Source organism: Myotis brandtii, unplaced genomic scaffold, assembly GCF_000412655.1.
Source record: "Myotis brandtii unplaced genomic scaffold, ASM41265v1 scaffold1635, whole genome shotgun sequence".
NCBI classification, from domain to species: domain Eukaryota; kingdom Metazoa; phylum Chordata; class Mammalia; order Chiroptera; family Vespertilionidae; genus Myotis; species Myotis brandtii.
This window is the reverse complement of record NW_005355981.1, coordinates 1-16,921: the sequence shown is the minus strand read 5'-3', so window position 1 is coordinate 16,921 and position 16,921 is coordinate 1. Positions and strand designations below refer to the sequence as shown.

Here is a 16,921-nt window from a genome sequence, read left to right as displayed (position 1 = left end):
ATTTTTTCTGGGCCTCATCCTCCGGAAATTCTGTTTCTTTGTTACTAATGTTGTGGCCCCACCCCATAACAAAGAAACAGAATTGGAGGATGAGGTGACTCTAATGTGCAGCCAAGGTTGAGAACCTCTGGTTTAGGACATTGTAATATCAAATACATTTTTGAGGGTCTAGAAACTAAATCTCCAAGCAGTTGTTAAACCCTTCCACTGAACAAGCTCCTCATGATAAAAATGAATTCCTGTAATTGCTGGCCCACTGTCTTATTGCTCAGTAGTGTTAATGAGTAAAAAAATTTACTGATTGCTGTAAAAATACACATTAGTGAGAACCGAGGCTTTTGTCCCCATCCCAGGAGATTTGCAACCATCATTGTTGCTGATGTCACAGTCACCATGAATTATGGATAAGATACTCCTCTTAATAGAGTTTAAAATCTATCTTATAAGTAAAATTCTTACCATGCTGGCCGCTTGTTGCAGCAGTACCATGAAGCAAATGCCCACCAGCATCATTGTCTCTGAGAAAAAAAAAAATGAAGCATTTATGAGATTTATGAGTACATAAAATAGCTTACTTTATAAAAAAAAAACCATGATGATAATTTTAAGGAATAGACTAGTATAGTTTTCTGTAGATTGAAACTTTCCATAAGAATAAATTATCTTGGTCAGATAGGATAAAAATCAGTGTCATCCTTTACCTGCAAATGTAGCTTTTATTCTTGTGTTACCCATTCCTAGACTGGAAACCAGGAATATAGTAGCAATGTTTCTTAATACTTTAGAAAGACAAGCATTTGAGACCTAACCAAAGGAAAAGAGTAAAACTTCAATCTGTAATGGTTCATATCACTGATGAGTGTCTCCAATTGCAAGGAAGTTAGTTTAAAATCCCGTTTGTTTTTTTTAATTTTTTCTCTAGCTCAGTGGTTCTCAACCTTGCTAGAGCAGTGGTTCTCAACCTTGGCTGCACATTAGAATCACCTGGGAATCTTTTTAAAATCCTGATTTCTGGGCCTCACCCTCCGGAAATTCTGTTTCTTTGTTACTGATGTGGCCTCACCCCATGACAAAGAAGCAGAATTTCTGGAGGATGAGGCCCAGAAATCAGGATTTTAAAAAGATTCCCAGGTGATGCTAATGTGCAGCCAAGGTTGAGAACCACTGCTCTAGCTCAACCGCTGGAAAAAGTAAGTCACAGGTGTGCAAGGTTATACACCAAAGTAATAACAGTGGATACCTCTAAAGAGTGATGGATGTGCAGTTCCATTACAATTTCACTTTTAGTTCCTATAATTTTCTCCTATCATCATTATTATTATTAAACAATTGCCAAGTGTTACTTTTAATATTTCCCCCTTTTACATCAAAAGTTTAATGATGAAATACCTTTTGTTTCTATTAAATCTTGTTCTACATCTTCTTTATGACCATCAACTATGAAAACTGGCTATCACTGCCCCTTTAGGGCCCTTGTCTGCAAAGTTAGACAACCTGCCTCCTTCAACTTATTTACCATGTGCCTTTGAGTATCCTTAGCACCCTAGTGGCTTTGTCCTGAATGTACTCCCGTTTACCTGCAACCCCATTACAAAGTGGTATGCCCACTATAAACAGAATATTCCATGCATGAGCCATCTTTTGGGTTATTTGGTGCATTAGACCAAGGCAACGCTAGGAAAGTATTTTAACTAAATCCTAATCATTAATACACAACCCATTTAGTAGTAGTAAAGTTGAGGATAAAATTATAGGCTATAAAAGGTTTTTCTCCCACCAAGGATACCTCTTATCATTAAATAATGCAGCAAACGTTTTACCTGAGATAAGCAGAAGGAAGGGATAAGATGTTCCTAAGTCCCAAGGGAGATGAGCATATTTTGAGCTTCAGCATGGCAGTATATATAGGGACTCAGATCACTTCTCTTTCCTGTTTGGTTACTCTAAATTATGCAGGACTGAAATATGTTATACTGAAAACGTCCTCAAAGATCTTATCACCTGCTTCAGTGTTAAATAAGCCCATCATTTAATTCTACAAGGAACTAAGTTAATTGCTGTCCTGCTATAATTAGGTTTAATCATGTTAGTAATGATGGGTTAGGGAAGGACTGAGCTTTACTACAAGGTCTGGAGAGTGTCACACTATTTAGCTAGGTAGTGATTTGTGTATTTTTGTTCTCAACAGCCTTCCATGGAATCACTCATTAATTAGCTTTCGGTAAATTGCCTTTATGTAGTCTAAGGATTATATAATACATGTTACAAAATCCAACACTATCTTCCATTATTAAAATTAATTATACTCTCTAATAGGAGATATAATTAACAGAAAATTAATTTACCTACTTTTATTATCAAATGCCACAATATCAAAATAAAATGTTCAAGTAAATTTTTAGAAATATAATGTCATTATTTAGTAAAATATCTCCCAAATATATCAAAAGGGAAAAAATAGCCTTAAAAGTAATAAATTTGTTCTAATGACTGTTAATTCCTCATGCTTTCTGATTGTGCTAATGTAAATTGGAAAAGTAGCCACATAGTGTTTTAGGGGGTGGGCTTTGGAGCAAGCAACTCTTGTTCATAGCCCAGCTTCACCACTCACTGAGAAAACTTAAGCATCCTCTTTAAGCCTCAATTTCCTCATCTGTAAAATGGGTAATATTAATAACCATGAACTGTTGAGATTATTATTAAATAACTTATTTCATTTAAAACACCCAGTGCTTGCATTGCTATAAGCACTTAATGATTGTTATCATTATATTTTGCTAATTTTAATTGATTTGCTAATAACACTGGACAAAGTAAGATACTACGGAGAATATAAAGAAGTGAATGTGGAAGTGTTGTAGGTGGCGGGAAGGGCACCTGGTGTCGGACCAGTGGGGTCAGACTGGACCTTGGTACTTGAGTTCTGGCTAGGAAAGAATTCAGAGCCAAGACTCCAACTATAAGAGAACATTTATTGGTAAAATCACAGAGGTAGAAGAAGTAATTCGTAGAAGAAATGAGCTTATGAAACAAGTTGTAGAGGTAAAGGAAGGGCCCTTGGAGTTTGGGAATGAGGAAGCTAATGGTAACACCCCTGGGGGGAGGGGGAGGGGTAAGGGGAAGGGAAAGCTTGCTGGATCCTCTGTCCTAAGGGTTTGAAGGGTGGAGAAGTTAGGGGAGTTCCCAGGGGAAGATCTCAGTAGAAGATTCAGCAGTTCTCCAGGTGTGTCCTTTCTGAGTCTAGGTCTCTACTGATTGAATGGTCCGTGCCAGAGAAGGGGGTCATTATGAAGTATGGTAGCAATCATCTCAGGTAGAAACTATAGTTTAACTTTAACCCTGCTGTTTGGCTTCTGTACTTATTTGCTTTGTTGAATAATAGAAAAGCTATTTTAATTTTCTGAATTATATAAACCACCCCATTCCATTAAATACCCTATTGGTTATAATGTGAATATCCCATTGGTTGTGGTCATACTGGTCTTAGAAAGCACATTTTCCTTTACCTGGGAAGGACAGCACAGTTATCCCAAGGTCAGAGGGCTCCAGTTAACGTGTCCCTGTTGACTCTGTTCCGGAGACCCCAAAACTGTAATTTAGATAACATGCTTAAGTAAACTTTCTGCTTCTGTAAACTGCTTTTTTGCAAACCAGGTTCCTCATTCAAAACCTTGGGATGTAATCAATACCTTTGTGATCTTTGCCTATAATATATAAATCTGGTGTTGGGGCTGGGGGGTGCACTATGAGATCTGGGAGAGCGAAATGCCCCCTCATAGTCCCGGATTTGCAATAAATGTGACTCTTTAATTTGACTTCTTGAGGCGCCCTTGTGTGATTCGCGGGGTACATTACAACAGTTGTTCTTGGTAAATATAAATTTTGGCAACATATGCTTGTAGTTTCCCCAATAAGTCAGATTGTCTCACATTTATGGTGCCAAATATATATTTCGACTCACATTAGTAATTGATGAAAATTTAGTTCCATGCCCTGGGGTGATGTTAGCAGGACCATGATAAGAAAAGTAAGTGCAATGCAATGAGTTTTTCATGAAATTAATTTTATTTTGAAATATGGTCCTTTATTATAATGTTATGCCCTTCCTTCTTTTTAATGTTGAAATAAGACCTCCCTTTATGAAACAGTGGTGACAGTAGATAGTAATTGTTTTAATGTGTGCTTACTGTTTCTAATTTAACGAAATAAAAAGATGGAAATCATGTTTCTTTACTCATTTTCTTCCACTAGAGGAGGACAGACTTGTATTGTAAAGCTAATGTCTGAGACCAGCTGTTCCATATTCCATTCTCTGCTTCAAATGTTTTCTAGAAGGTGACTGAAGCAGACTGTCGGCTGCTAGAATGCCACTAGGTGTTAGACTGGACCTTGGTTTAATGACCCGGGTGCTTGAGTTCTGTCTAGGAAAGAATTCAGAGCCAAGACTAAAACTGTAAGAGAAAGTTTATTTAGAAAGCCAGAGGTAGAAGAAGTGAGTGAAGAAGAAATAGATTCAGGAAACAAATTACAGAGGCAAAAGAAGGGTCCTTGGAGCTTAGGAGAGAGGAAGGTAAAGGCCTTGGGAGGGAAGAGGAGAGGGAGGGGAAAGGCGTGGGCATGCTCCACAGAGAGCACGGACTGGGTCCTCAGTCCGAAGGGCTTTTATGGGTTGGGTCTTAGGGGGCATAAGCTAACTTGACATTGTTCTAAAGAAGACATCCATGTGGTCAACAGATACATGAAAAGGTACTCAACTTTGCTAATCACCAGGAAAATGAAATCAAAAGGACAGTGAAGTATCTGCCTTACACTTATTAGAATAGCTATTACCAAAAAGACAAAAAATAACAAGTGTTGGTGAAGATGTGCTACCCTGTGGGTAGGATTGCAAACTGGTTTTGCCACTATGGAGACCAGTATGGAGGTTTCTCAAAACATTGGAAATAGAACTACCACACAATCCAGGAAACCCACTTCTGGGTATGCATCCAAACAAAATGAAAACAGGTCATTGAAGAGATACATGCACTCCCATGTTTACTGCAGCATTGTTGACAACAGCCAAGACTTGTTCATCAATAGAAGAGTGGATAAAAAAGATGGGTATGTATGTCCAGTGAAATATTACTCAGTGGAATATTACCCAGTGGAATATTACTCAGTCAAAGAGAAAATCCTGTAATTTGCAACAACATGTATGGACTTGAAGGCATTATGCTAAGTGAGATAAGTCAGACAGAGAAAGACAAATTCTGTATGATATCTCTTATATGTGGAATCTAAATAAAACTGAGTCTGAAAAAAAAAAAACAAAGAGTGGGATGGTGGTTATCGGGGGCTGAGGAATGGGAATGGAAGAGTTGTTGTATAAGGATACCTACTTTCAACTAGTAGATAAATAAGTCCTGAAGAACGAATACACGGCGCAGTAACTCTAGACAACAAAACTGTATTATACACATTAAACTAAGCTAAGAGACTAGATCTTAATTGTTTCCATTACTAGAAGAAATAATTAAGTGACTCAACAAAGGTGTTAGCTAACACTACAATTACAATCACATTGCAATATATATGTATCAAATATGTTGTGTATTTTAATCTTACACAATGTTATATGGCAGTTATATCTCAATTTTAAAAAAGAAATTAGTTGAGAATGGAAAAATGTGATTTTTAAAGAAGAAAAAATGTTTTTAAAAGTATATGTGAGATTGTACACATAATAAAATTATAGCTTATTAAGAAGACAAATTATGTACTTAAATGCCTTGTGTGATAGTTTGAAGTAAAGAGGAAACTTGGCCCATCTTTGCTTTTCCTATATTCTAAGTCAGTAAAGCTTATTGAATAAAATTATATTGTATATAACTACCTGAAATCTGATACATTTGGCCTAGATTTCTTTCCTTAGATCTTTAATATTGCAAGATGTTTGCATGTATTTATTAGTTCTTACCAAACCTGTCTGACATGGTTAAATATGAGATCATTTGGGGCTAATGGGTCTATACAAATATATAGATATTTTTACCTTTTATGGTAAGCAAAATGTTATAACCATAAATATTCTTAAAAGGAACTCATTTTAAGAGTTTGTTGCTCAGCAGTATGCATAATTTCATCTCCCATTCAGAATATCAATTTTACATGCTCACAAAAAATAGTTGTGGAGCCACCTCACATAGAAATAGACTGTGTCATTTGAGCCCTTTCCTGATTAAAGAACTTATTATCAATGGGGAAACCACATTAATTAGAAGCTGATTTGAGAAAAGTTCTGTGCTTCATTTTTCTAATTTTTAAATGGGATAATTGTGATTTTTGCCTTAGAGGATAGGTTGCTAAAATGAAAGGATGTAACTTGGTATAAAGCACTTAGGACAGAGCACAAAATAGGGGCTCAATAAGATCAGCTATCATAGTACCCTCCTCTTCATCCTCCTTTTTCTCTTCTTCTTCCTCCATCTATTGGCTTATCTCTGAGTTCTAAGGTGATTCCACTGAGATATTATTTATATATGTCCTAATAATCATGAGGACCATTGAGGCATTTAGTTTAACCCCTTCCCCCAAGATTATTTGAGGACAGAGAAAGTGAATGTAAAAAAGTAAAATCACTTGGTCAGGTAATGTGGAACTGTCTGTTGACATGGGGTCTCTAATGATCTTGTTGAATATTGTTTTCACTTTAGAATAAATGGAAATAATGTTACACTTCTACTTTATAGAGTTTACTACAGTAGAAATGAAATAAGAAGAAAAAATCCCAGTTTTGCTTAAATGAAAATACTAAGAATTTCAGGACTCGTTATTTGTAATTGAGTGATCCTTCCTCTCTCTCTCTCTCTCACTCAAGATGAGCTGTACATGGCAAAGGGCTCTGCCTCCATGAGAGCCTGCAAATCCATTTCCCCCCATGTGATTACTAAATATTAGTTTTGGAAGGAAGAGACTTATTTTTACCTTTCATGTCAGGTAACCTATCTACTGGTTTTACAGTTAGCCATGGAGGGACAAATCCTGTTTCCCTCTAAGAAATGTCATCTCTGTTGACTCTGGTCTTGGCAATTTATTGTATGCTCCATATCTCTTGACATTTGGTGGCATATTTGCAAATATAGCCAAAGAATAATGACAACAATAACCTCAAATCCATAAATTATACCAATAATAAAGTATCTCCTATGAACTTCTAATTCAGTACTTTAAACTTTTAAAGTATTTTCTTGTGTGTGATGTTTCCAATCTCACAGTCTGAAGCATCTTTAGCCACAAAACAGTACTGAGGATTTGAATGTTTCCCAAAGAAAGTCATCTCTGTGAATCATTTCCTCCTAAGATTATATTTGGTATTCATTCACCTCAGTGTGGATATCAGATACCAAAAACTGAGTCTCCCCTTTCTACATAGGCAGGTTAAACATGTGTTCTCTTCCATATTTTTGCATTATTGATGGAGAATCAAAATTTCAGCTCATATTGTAGTAACAGACTGATCGAGTTAATCTACTGAGGAATTAATATTTTAACTTTAATTAAACACTTCAATATAGTTTGAGTACCTATTGTGATGAATACTATTTTAGGTGTTCCGATGAAGTTTACAATCTAGTTTGAGAGCTCAGACCTGAGTAATGAAAACAATGGAGAAAGAAATATGAATCAAGAAGCACCATAATACAGATGAATATGTGGAGAGGGCTTTCTTCTGTTTGTTCACACACACACACACATAATTGAATGAGGCTTTACCTTATAAATTTGGGAAGGAATTCATTAGATGAAAAATATTGTGTTTCACTAAGAAAGTTAACTTGAGATACTGGTAAAAGCTACAGGAGGTGTTAGTCAGAGGGGGGAAATATTTCAAAGATAGCAACAGCAAACAGTTCTGGAAAAGGTACCTGCAGGCTAAAAACAAATCATGACTAACAGAGATAAGAGATGGGATAAGAGATAGCTAAGCTCATGTTGAAGAAAGGAAATCTAGAGATGAGGTAAATAAGGAATAAGGGAGATGCGATGTGTTTGATTCTTCTAAAACAGCTTGGCTAATTTAGAACAAGTATTTTATAACAAAATACTTATATATCATTAAACATGAATATAAAGCCTCCTGATCCATACATGTATAATTTTAGTTCTTATACAACATAATCAAGAAACAGGCAAGCATGTAAGTGTGCCTGGCCCTGTGTTAGACTGTGGAGATGGAATGATAGAATCGCTACAAGAGAAGCAGTTTTATCAAATTCTTGAGTGAAGACTTCCAGAAACTAGGCAATTAAAATGCATCACTTAAGCCTAGCAACTATTTAGGGCAAGATTGCTTAATACTTCCCTTAAAAAATGATGTCCTTACCCAACCTTTTGGAAAACACCGAAGATTTTTATTGTTCTCATTTCCTGGTTTGATAATGTAACCCACAATTTAGGTTTTATAAATATATATCAAATAATTTTCAGCCTTTAAGTTTCAAAGAGACTGTTTATTAGTCATAACTTTTGAACAACTCTGTAAATACTTACACATGGAATGGAGAGATGACCTAGTAATCATAATTACAAGACAGGTTCCTGGGTGCAAGCGAACGAAGGAATGGTGAAAGAGTCGGCTGTGTCATTATGTGAACTATATTTTTTGTGTTTGATAGGTACGTGCCTAAAGTCCAAAGAGAAATGAAAATAACCACCAGAAAAAGTAATGGGGATAGTTTTCCTTCTCATGTTTAAGTTGTATATGAAAGAAAATGTAAAGTTCAGTAATACTTTGTAAAACTGTGATGTTTTATGACAAAGAAGCCATGACAATCCATGCTGTTGGGTCTCTTCCTTAGTAACATAAAAGTACCTTTCATTATAGATGTAAAGTACCTATGCAAAGGATTTTCACGGATATCACAAGAAGACATCTTTTTAAAAGGACAAGTTTCAATGACTGCGGTCACTATCCGAGTCTTTATTGCATTGGAAACAGTGTTTTCTCTGCCCACCAAATGAAGACAGTCCTCCACCCATCAGATGCCAGTATCACATCATTCTTTACTGGTTTCAGGTAACCCAGGTGCAAAATTCCTTGTAGTAGACATTTCCCCTGACCTCATTAAAAAAAATAAAAGTGTCACTGTTGTTGTGTTCTCATTTGCCATTATCAATAAACTGGTGCAGGAAAAAGGGATTTCCCCATATTTCCTTTTGTACCAGGAATGACTGATAAGAGGCTCTTTTAGTGAGGTACTATTTGAATAGTGGACACTGTTGGTGCCCAGATCCTCTTCACCAGCTGGTGCACCCATCCCCCAGCTGCTACCCTGAGTGTTGGCTTAGGTGTGTGTGTGGTTAATGGCTCAGCTGCCCTTGTCTCCACCCAACTGCCCTTGACCTTCCCTGCCCAAGAATGTTATGCACACTTCAATACTGAGGGACCCCCAGGAGCCAATGATACCACCATAAAAAGGCCAGTTGCATTGATTCAAGGTGGGATTAATGTTGACATACAATTTGTGCTCTAGTGGGATCAGAATTCAGTAGAGAAAAGTTCTTGCTTATCCCTCAAGAATCCTGTTCTCCTTACTCTCCTCCCAAGAGCACTTTCCAGTAAATCACTTGAATCAGAATGCCCCTTTTGGGTTCCCTTCCAGGAAACTTGACTCAAGACACTTGTTTTCCTCTAAGTTAACATTAAATGTTTGATGGATTTTTCTAAGCCATACTCTCCTTTAATGTTAGAACTCATTCTGGAAAAGGGAGAGAGAGAGAGAGAGAGAGAGAGAGAGAGAGAGAGAGAGAGAGAGAGAGGAGAGATTTGACAATTTAAAAATTTCCTTAAGAACTTGGAATTAAAACTTTAGGAATTTTATTTGGTAAGTATCTGATTTATTAGTAATTTTACTACTATACATATGAATTATTAGCTAAGAGAGAATTAAAACAAGCTGCTTTAGAGTTCAGTTGACTCATTTGGCAAAACAATGTAGGAATTAGAGAACCAATGGCTCTCAGATTATGTGTATCAGCAAACAAAACAAATTTATAGTAATAATGAAATTTTTACTTTTAGAAATAAACACAAGGCATTCTGCATTGTTTATTTTAGTTACTTACTGTCATAATCAGAAATGGGGTAAAGAGGAAAAAATTAGCAATTACCAATCCTAATAGTTTCCTCCTATTGGAGAAGCAGCACAATGATAAAATAATCAAAGTAACTAAAACAATCAAAGAAACTGGGATCATATTCCAGGTCCAACTTAAAAGGTACATGAACCCAGGTGTGTTAATAAAATTTTCTAACTTTCAATTTTCTGATATGTCAAGAGATTACCTGTTTCCAATTTGATTGAGAGGCTAAAATAAGAAGATAGACAAGAAAGTGCCTGATACAAGTAGTTTTCTACTGGTTTGCTCCTCTTTTGATGACTCTGGTTAAGTTTTAGTCACTCTTCTGCTATCTTATTTATTCAAGTAAAAAAATGGAAAAAATGCCACCATGTGTGTTTTTTAAACTAAGTTCAATAAAAACAGGGCAGGGACATTGCTGTAGTACAATTTGCACTGTACAACATGAGAAAGTCATATGCTTCTGTAATATAATCTAGGCTATATTTTTATGGAGAAAATCTGCAGTAGACTTAACAATTCATTGCATAAGGAAGTTGATGCCATGGGGCTTCAAAATCAGATGGATTTTGAACTTGACCCTTTTCACTATCCATCCTGCTTCCACATCCCTTTCCATGTACTTTCTTAAAAACTTTAATTACACATTACACACTCTTGGTAAGAACTTTTTCTGAGCCCAAGAATTTTCTCTGCCCGTAGAGTTTCAACCAAGATCCATATGAGCTTACCATTAACCTCAAACTTTATGGACTTCTAACAAGTAATATCAACTCCAATAGAGTAATCATAGAGGAAAGGAGAGGGAGAGAGAAACATCGATGATGAGAGAGAATCATTGATCAGCTGCTTCCTGCACGTGCCCTACTGGAGATTGAGCCTGCATCCCAGGCACGTGCCCTTGATTGGAATCGAACCTGGTACCCTTCAGTCTGCAGGCTAATGCTCTGTCCACAAACCTGCTATGGCACCAATAGAATAATCTTATTGGAAACCTGTTAGTCATCTCATAACTCCATTCCTAAGGATGTTCTGTGCCTGCATAAGAGTTTTAGTTTTAGAACATTTTATGCTTTCAAATATATTTTTTTAATAAAACAGTTTTAAAAAACACCCCTTTATAGGTAAAATTATCAAATAAATTTTAGTTTTAGAACATTTTATGCTTTCAAATATATTTTAATAAAGCAGTTTTAAAAAACACCACTTTGTAGATAAAATTATTAAATAAACTTTACATTAAACATGCAATGTGACAAATGCTTAAATAACTGTGATCCAAATGTTGTGTTAGAGCAGAAGTATAATGAATTATTGTGGTGAATTTGGAATGGACCAGACAATACTTTCTGCAATTCCAAAGCTTACATTGGTTCTTATATTGGACACTGGTAAATGCCAGTATCCAATTATGACAATAGGGGTTACTTCTTCTTTTCCTCCTCTAACTTATATTTTTTTTGGTCTTCCTCTTTTTCATTCAAGGTCAGAATTGTCCTGGATCACATGCTTGGGAAAGATTAAGGAAAAATTTGTTCTATAAAATAAATCAACAGGTATATTCACATTTTCATAGTGAGTTGGAGAAAATTTGTGTTTGTGTTGGCAAAGGAATAGAAGAAAATAAGTTAAGAAACAATTTTGCATTCATGATTTATTTTAATTTAACTTAAATTAAGAAGTAAGTTTACATTCCAATGACACATTACCATGTTAAATCAAAACAGTTAATCAAATTATCTGCTTACTATGATTTTGACTCAATATATTCATGAGATATTTTAAAGAAAAAACATTAGTAGATAGCATTTAATAAGAATGGGTAATGGAAATAAAAGTATCATTTTATGTTGTAGGTTATGGATTATTTAAAAATTAGTCTTTAGAGTTTAATAAGAGATGAATGTTCTAAGAGTTATTCTATACTTCTGATATGTATAGCCAGAAACAGTACAACAATTTAGTATATTTATAGCTAGCTATATATACTTTTCTAAAAGATATTTCATGCTGAAAATATAATTCTTTTCATAAATTTTATTAGACTGAACTAAAGGAACAAATTCTTTTATACATGTTTAAAGCAAGAATCAGCAAACATTTTTGGTGTAGACATACCGGTCAGGTGTTGTGTTAAACTCATATTGTTATAGTTAAGATTTATAAGACACCAATTGTGAATAATTTTTTATCATCTCTCAATATCATGTTAGCCTTATTCTTTCCAACAGTCCTTATTTCTATTTGGGATTTCTTGTGGTTCTCAGAAGTATGACTCCACACCTGACTACTGGCAGGGAGGGGAGAACACGTGATTTCAGCTAAGCTAATCAGGCCACTATGCAGGCCATCTCATTCCATAGTGATTGATACAAGTGACTTAAGCAGGCCCAGTTCAAATGAACTTCAAGCTATATGTTTACATGCTAGCATAAAGATAATTACCTTTCTCTCCTTGGATGTTATGTAATCTGGATGTGTGGCTGGAATAGCTATGGTTACGATTGCCACTGTTACACTCACACTCTTCCATTCTTTCTTGGACTACCTTTAATCAAAACTTTGCCCCTATGTTTCCATGAAAACTGCCTTTCTCAAGGACATCAGTGACCTTAATGACTTGTTCTCCTCTTTTATTCAATGTATTGACAGCTTACCATTCAACCTTAAAATATTTTGTTTACCCACATGATTTCCAGTGAGGTAAAATTAACTCACACTTCAAAGGCTGCTTTTTAGTATCCTTCTCAAACTGTTTATGTTGTAGTACCCCACTGCTATGCTTAGACGTTTCTATTTACACTAATTCCTTAATTACATCAAATATCATGTCTTCAAATACTCATTTTTATATGCTGAAGAGTCCCAACTGTATGTCCCAATTTTGGAGTTCACCCCTGAACTCCAGACTCAAATATCCAATTACCTACTCAACTTCTCTACTTGGTTACATAAAGGCATACACAATTCTCAAATACTCATTTTTATATGCTGAAGAGTCCCAACTGTATGTCCCAATTCTGGAGTCCACCCCTGAACCAGACTCAAATATCCAATTACCTACTCAACATCTCTACTTGGTTACATAAAAGGCATACACAATTTATCTAAAACTGAACTCCTGATCTTCCCCCCAAAACCTGATCCTCTTCTAGTTTCTCCATCTCAAGAAATAGCAATTCCATAATTCTAGTTATTCAGCCCCAAAACTTCATGGATACTCTTGATTCCACTTTCTCTTATATCCCATATCAGATCCTTCAGCAAATTTCATAAGCCTTCCATTCATGATATATCCAGAATCTTATAGTTTCTCATCACTGTACAGCTACCACCTCACCATCTTCAACCCTTATCTATAATATTTACCATAACTTCCTAACATTCATATCTCAGCTCTTGCCCATATTTAGTTCCATCTCACAGCACTAGAATAATTTTGTTAAACAATCAAATTATGTCCTTCCTCTGCTAAACTCTCCAATGTTTCCTCCAATAGTTCCTTCAACAGTTTCTGTCTCACCGAAGATAAACCAAAGCCCTTACAATGGTCCATGAGGACCTACATGATTTTCCTCCCACTTTTTACTTCTCTGATCCATTTCCAACTATTTTCCACCTTGTTTACTCAACTCCAGGCTTATTACTCTGAACCATATTCTGCATTTTCTAAAGTGTCCTCTTAATTGTCTATCTCACTCCACTGGAATGTGAGCTCCACAAGAGAAAGGACTGTTGTATGTTTGGTTACTTACAAATTTTAGCACTAGTAATGGTGCCTGAAACACTGTAAGTGATAAGTATTTGTTCAGTGAATGAAATGAGGAGGGGTCCAAAGCAAAACAAACAAATAAGAAACTCCTTGTGATTCTTAGCCTTGCTTATATGTACAGCTTCAATAGGAAACACCTTCCCTTTGATCAACCAAAGTGCCCCCTCAATTATTTAAAACTGGAGGCCCGGTGCACAAATTCATGCATGGGTGTGGTCTGGCCAGCCCCCCTCCCCAATGGGGGCCAATCTGGCAGGGCCAGTGGGGGGCAGGGGCTGTGGGAGGCTGGTGGGCTGACCCTGCCTCCTACCTGATCAATCTAGGTGGGGGCCGATCAGGGGCAGGCCTGGCCTGCCAACTGCCCGCGGTCCCTCCCCCAAGCCAGCACCACCCCCAATTGGCGCCCCCATCCTGATCGGGGGCAGGGCCAGCCAGTCAACTGTCCACAGCCCCTCCTTCTGGCCGGCCCCACCCCTGATAGCCCCCCCAACTGATCAGGGGCGGGGCCGGCTGGCCAACTGCCTGAAGCCCCACCCCCAGCTGGCCCAGCCCAATCACCCCAATTGGGGTGGGCCAGCCAGACCCCACCCATGAATGAATTCATGCACCGGGCCTCTAGCTTTTAATAAGATTATAGCATAACCTGCAGATAAAGCCTATATATGAAGAAGGGCAAATTGAGAAGGCTGCAGGGAAATGAATCTGGTAATTTGAGAACATTGAAAACCTTTGGCTTCAGCGGTCTGCTTACTTTGTCTTTTTAGTTCTATAAGTTAAAAAAAAGCCCTTGTATTATTTAAGTCATTTTGGATTGATTTAAAACATTTTTTTTACAATAAGAGTACTAAGTGATATATTTATATAGTTAATTAAGGCTATACATAAAAGCAGATATTTTGAAATTGTACACTCTGATGAATAATATAAAGAATCAGAATGTATAGGATTTTTACTATACTTCTTGCATTCTTATTAAATGCAAGGTATGTTCTACATACTGGTGACATTGGTGCCATAAATAAGAAAGTAAAACATCACATTCTTCCTTTTAAAGATGAAGCAGAATAGCTTGGGGTATTACAATAAGAGGAAATGCTACTTAATCTTATGGTGCTGTCTTCTGGGGACTCCCTGAGGATTGCATTATCCTACCGTGGGAAGGGAAAAAGGTTGGGTTTAGAGTTTATAACCAATTTATGAAGGGTCAAAACATTTCAAATTAAATGCTTTCATTTATTAAAAAAAGAAGAATCTGTCAGAAGGCTTTTCAGCAGAAGAGAAACACATACTAGTATGTTCTAGGAAGTACAGATTGGTAGCCGTGTATATGATGATTTGACGAGATAAGTAAGGACACTCATAATAAACTCCAAGGAATGGAGTTTAATGATATTCAAGGATGGCTGTCATAACCTGACAACTTGAATTTTTTTCTTTGTTGCTTCAAGAATTTATAATAGTCCATAGTTTTCAGGTACTTTTCCTTTAATCATTCTTTTTTTAAAATATATATTTTATTGATTTTTCACAGAGAGGAAGGGAAAGGGATAGAGAGTTAGAAACATCGATGAGAGAAAAACATCGATCAGCTGCCTCCTGCACACCCCCTACTGGGAATGTGCCCACAACCAAGGTACATGCCCCTGACTGGAATCGAACCCGGGACCCTTACAGTCCGCAGGCCAACACTCTATCCACTGAGCCAAACTGGTTAAGGCTAATCATTCTTTATTGAAGTTTCCTATACAGAACTATGCACCAGAAAATAATACTCATGTAATCTGAGAATAATAACAATACCTATATGTGTATAATGTTTTACTGTCATGAAATGTTCAGTAATATCATGCTGTGATATCACAAGACAGAAATAACTGGGCAAGAATTTTATTTTGAAGCTTAGGAAAACAGCACAGACAGTTAAGTAATTCTATAAGGTGTGAGTTCAGAGAATGGGAGCCGGTAAAGATCATTATTCTCTAGAGATCCATGGCTTTTCATTTTTCCACATGGCTTCAAAGCAGGCACACTGGGCCAGCACCTATTTTATTCCACGAAGGGAGATGAAATTAATTTAATTTCCCAGCTACTTCCATATCACCATGACTCAATGACCCGAAAGTCTGCCAGAATCAAAGCCCTTTTGTCTGATTTTTCTTTTTTCTTTCTTCCTTTCTTTTTTCTTTTTCCAAATGAGTTGGCTTTACCCCATTAGTCACTTTCTTCTTGACTTTGAGTTTATTTGTTCATGTTGTCAGCTATAGTTCAACCTAACTCTCAACTCCAGGCACCCTAACTCATAACTAACCTCAAGTTGCAAGTAAAAAATTGGACTGAATATGGTTCCCTGGTAATAATAATGATCCTAGTAATGGAGCTTCTTATATTTAGAAATTAATATAATACCTACTTACATTTTTTAAGATGTTCAGGAAATGCCAAAAAAGAAAAAAGAAAAAAAGCCCAGCAGACATTTGGGAATGATACTTAATAAGGACATAGGCAAGGATTTTTATGGCAGATAGATAAGAAATGATGATATTGAAGAATGAGTATCATTTTAGTGGAACAATTACTAAAATTTAAGTCTGGGAGCTTGGATTTAGAATCAGTTACACTTGTAACTTCCATTAATTATGTCAGTAACCTCGCTTTTTGAGGTTCCAGTGTTCTTGTCTCTAAGAAGAGTGCAGGCCACACAACCTCTCAAGGTCTTTTTAAGCTTTCTTTTCTCATACTTGAAGGGTGAGTATAACAAAAATCTATCCAGAATTTAAAAACAATAACATCCGAAATAAGGACACTAGGCAAGGTGATTAGAAACAATTCAACACAACAAATATTTCCTGAAGATCATATGTTGTTCTATAGGGTGTTAAGTGCTTTAGGGGACACAAGCAAAGTGTCATCCACAACCCCAAAGAGGTTATCTGCAATTGGGTTGACAAGGCACACACAACCTGCATGAGCAGTGCTGTCCCAGGTTCAGCAGGGGGCCACATTACAAGAAACGACACTTTAAGGATA

The 16,921-nt window shown here is 36.5% G+C and overlaps 1 protein-coding gene across 1 annotated transcript in view; it reads right to left on the bottom strand.

Moving 5' to 3' along the window:
• The window catches only part of LOC102239061 (cysteine-rich secretory protein 2-like), a 43,838-nt gene extending 37,370 nt beyond the window's left edge, over positions 1-6,468 (bottom strand). Inside the window, exons 1-2 of the mRNA XM_005862324.2 lie at positions 6,429-6,468; positions 460-518 (exon numbers count right to left, since the gene is read on the bottom strand). Of these exons, the coding sequence (XP_005862386.2) occupies positions 460-518; positions 6,429-6,468 (99 nt within the window). The remainder of the gene's footprint in view (positions 1-459; positions 519-6,428) is intronic.
• Between the last annotated feature and the right edge of the window lie 10,453 nt (positions 6,469-16,921).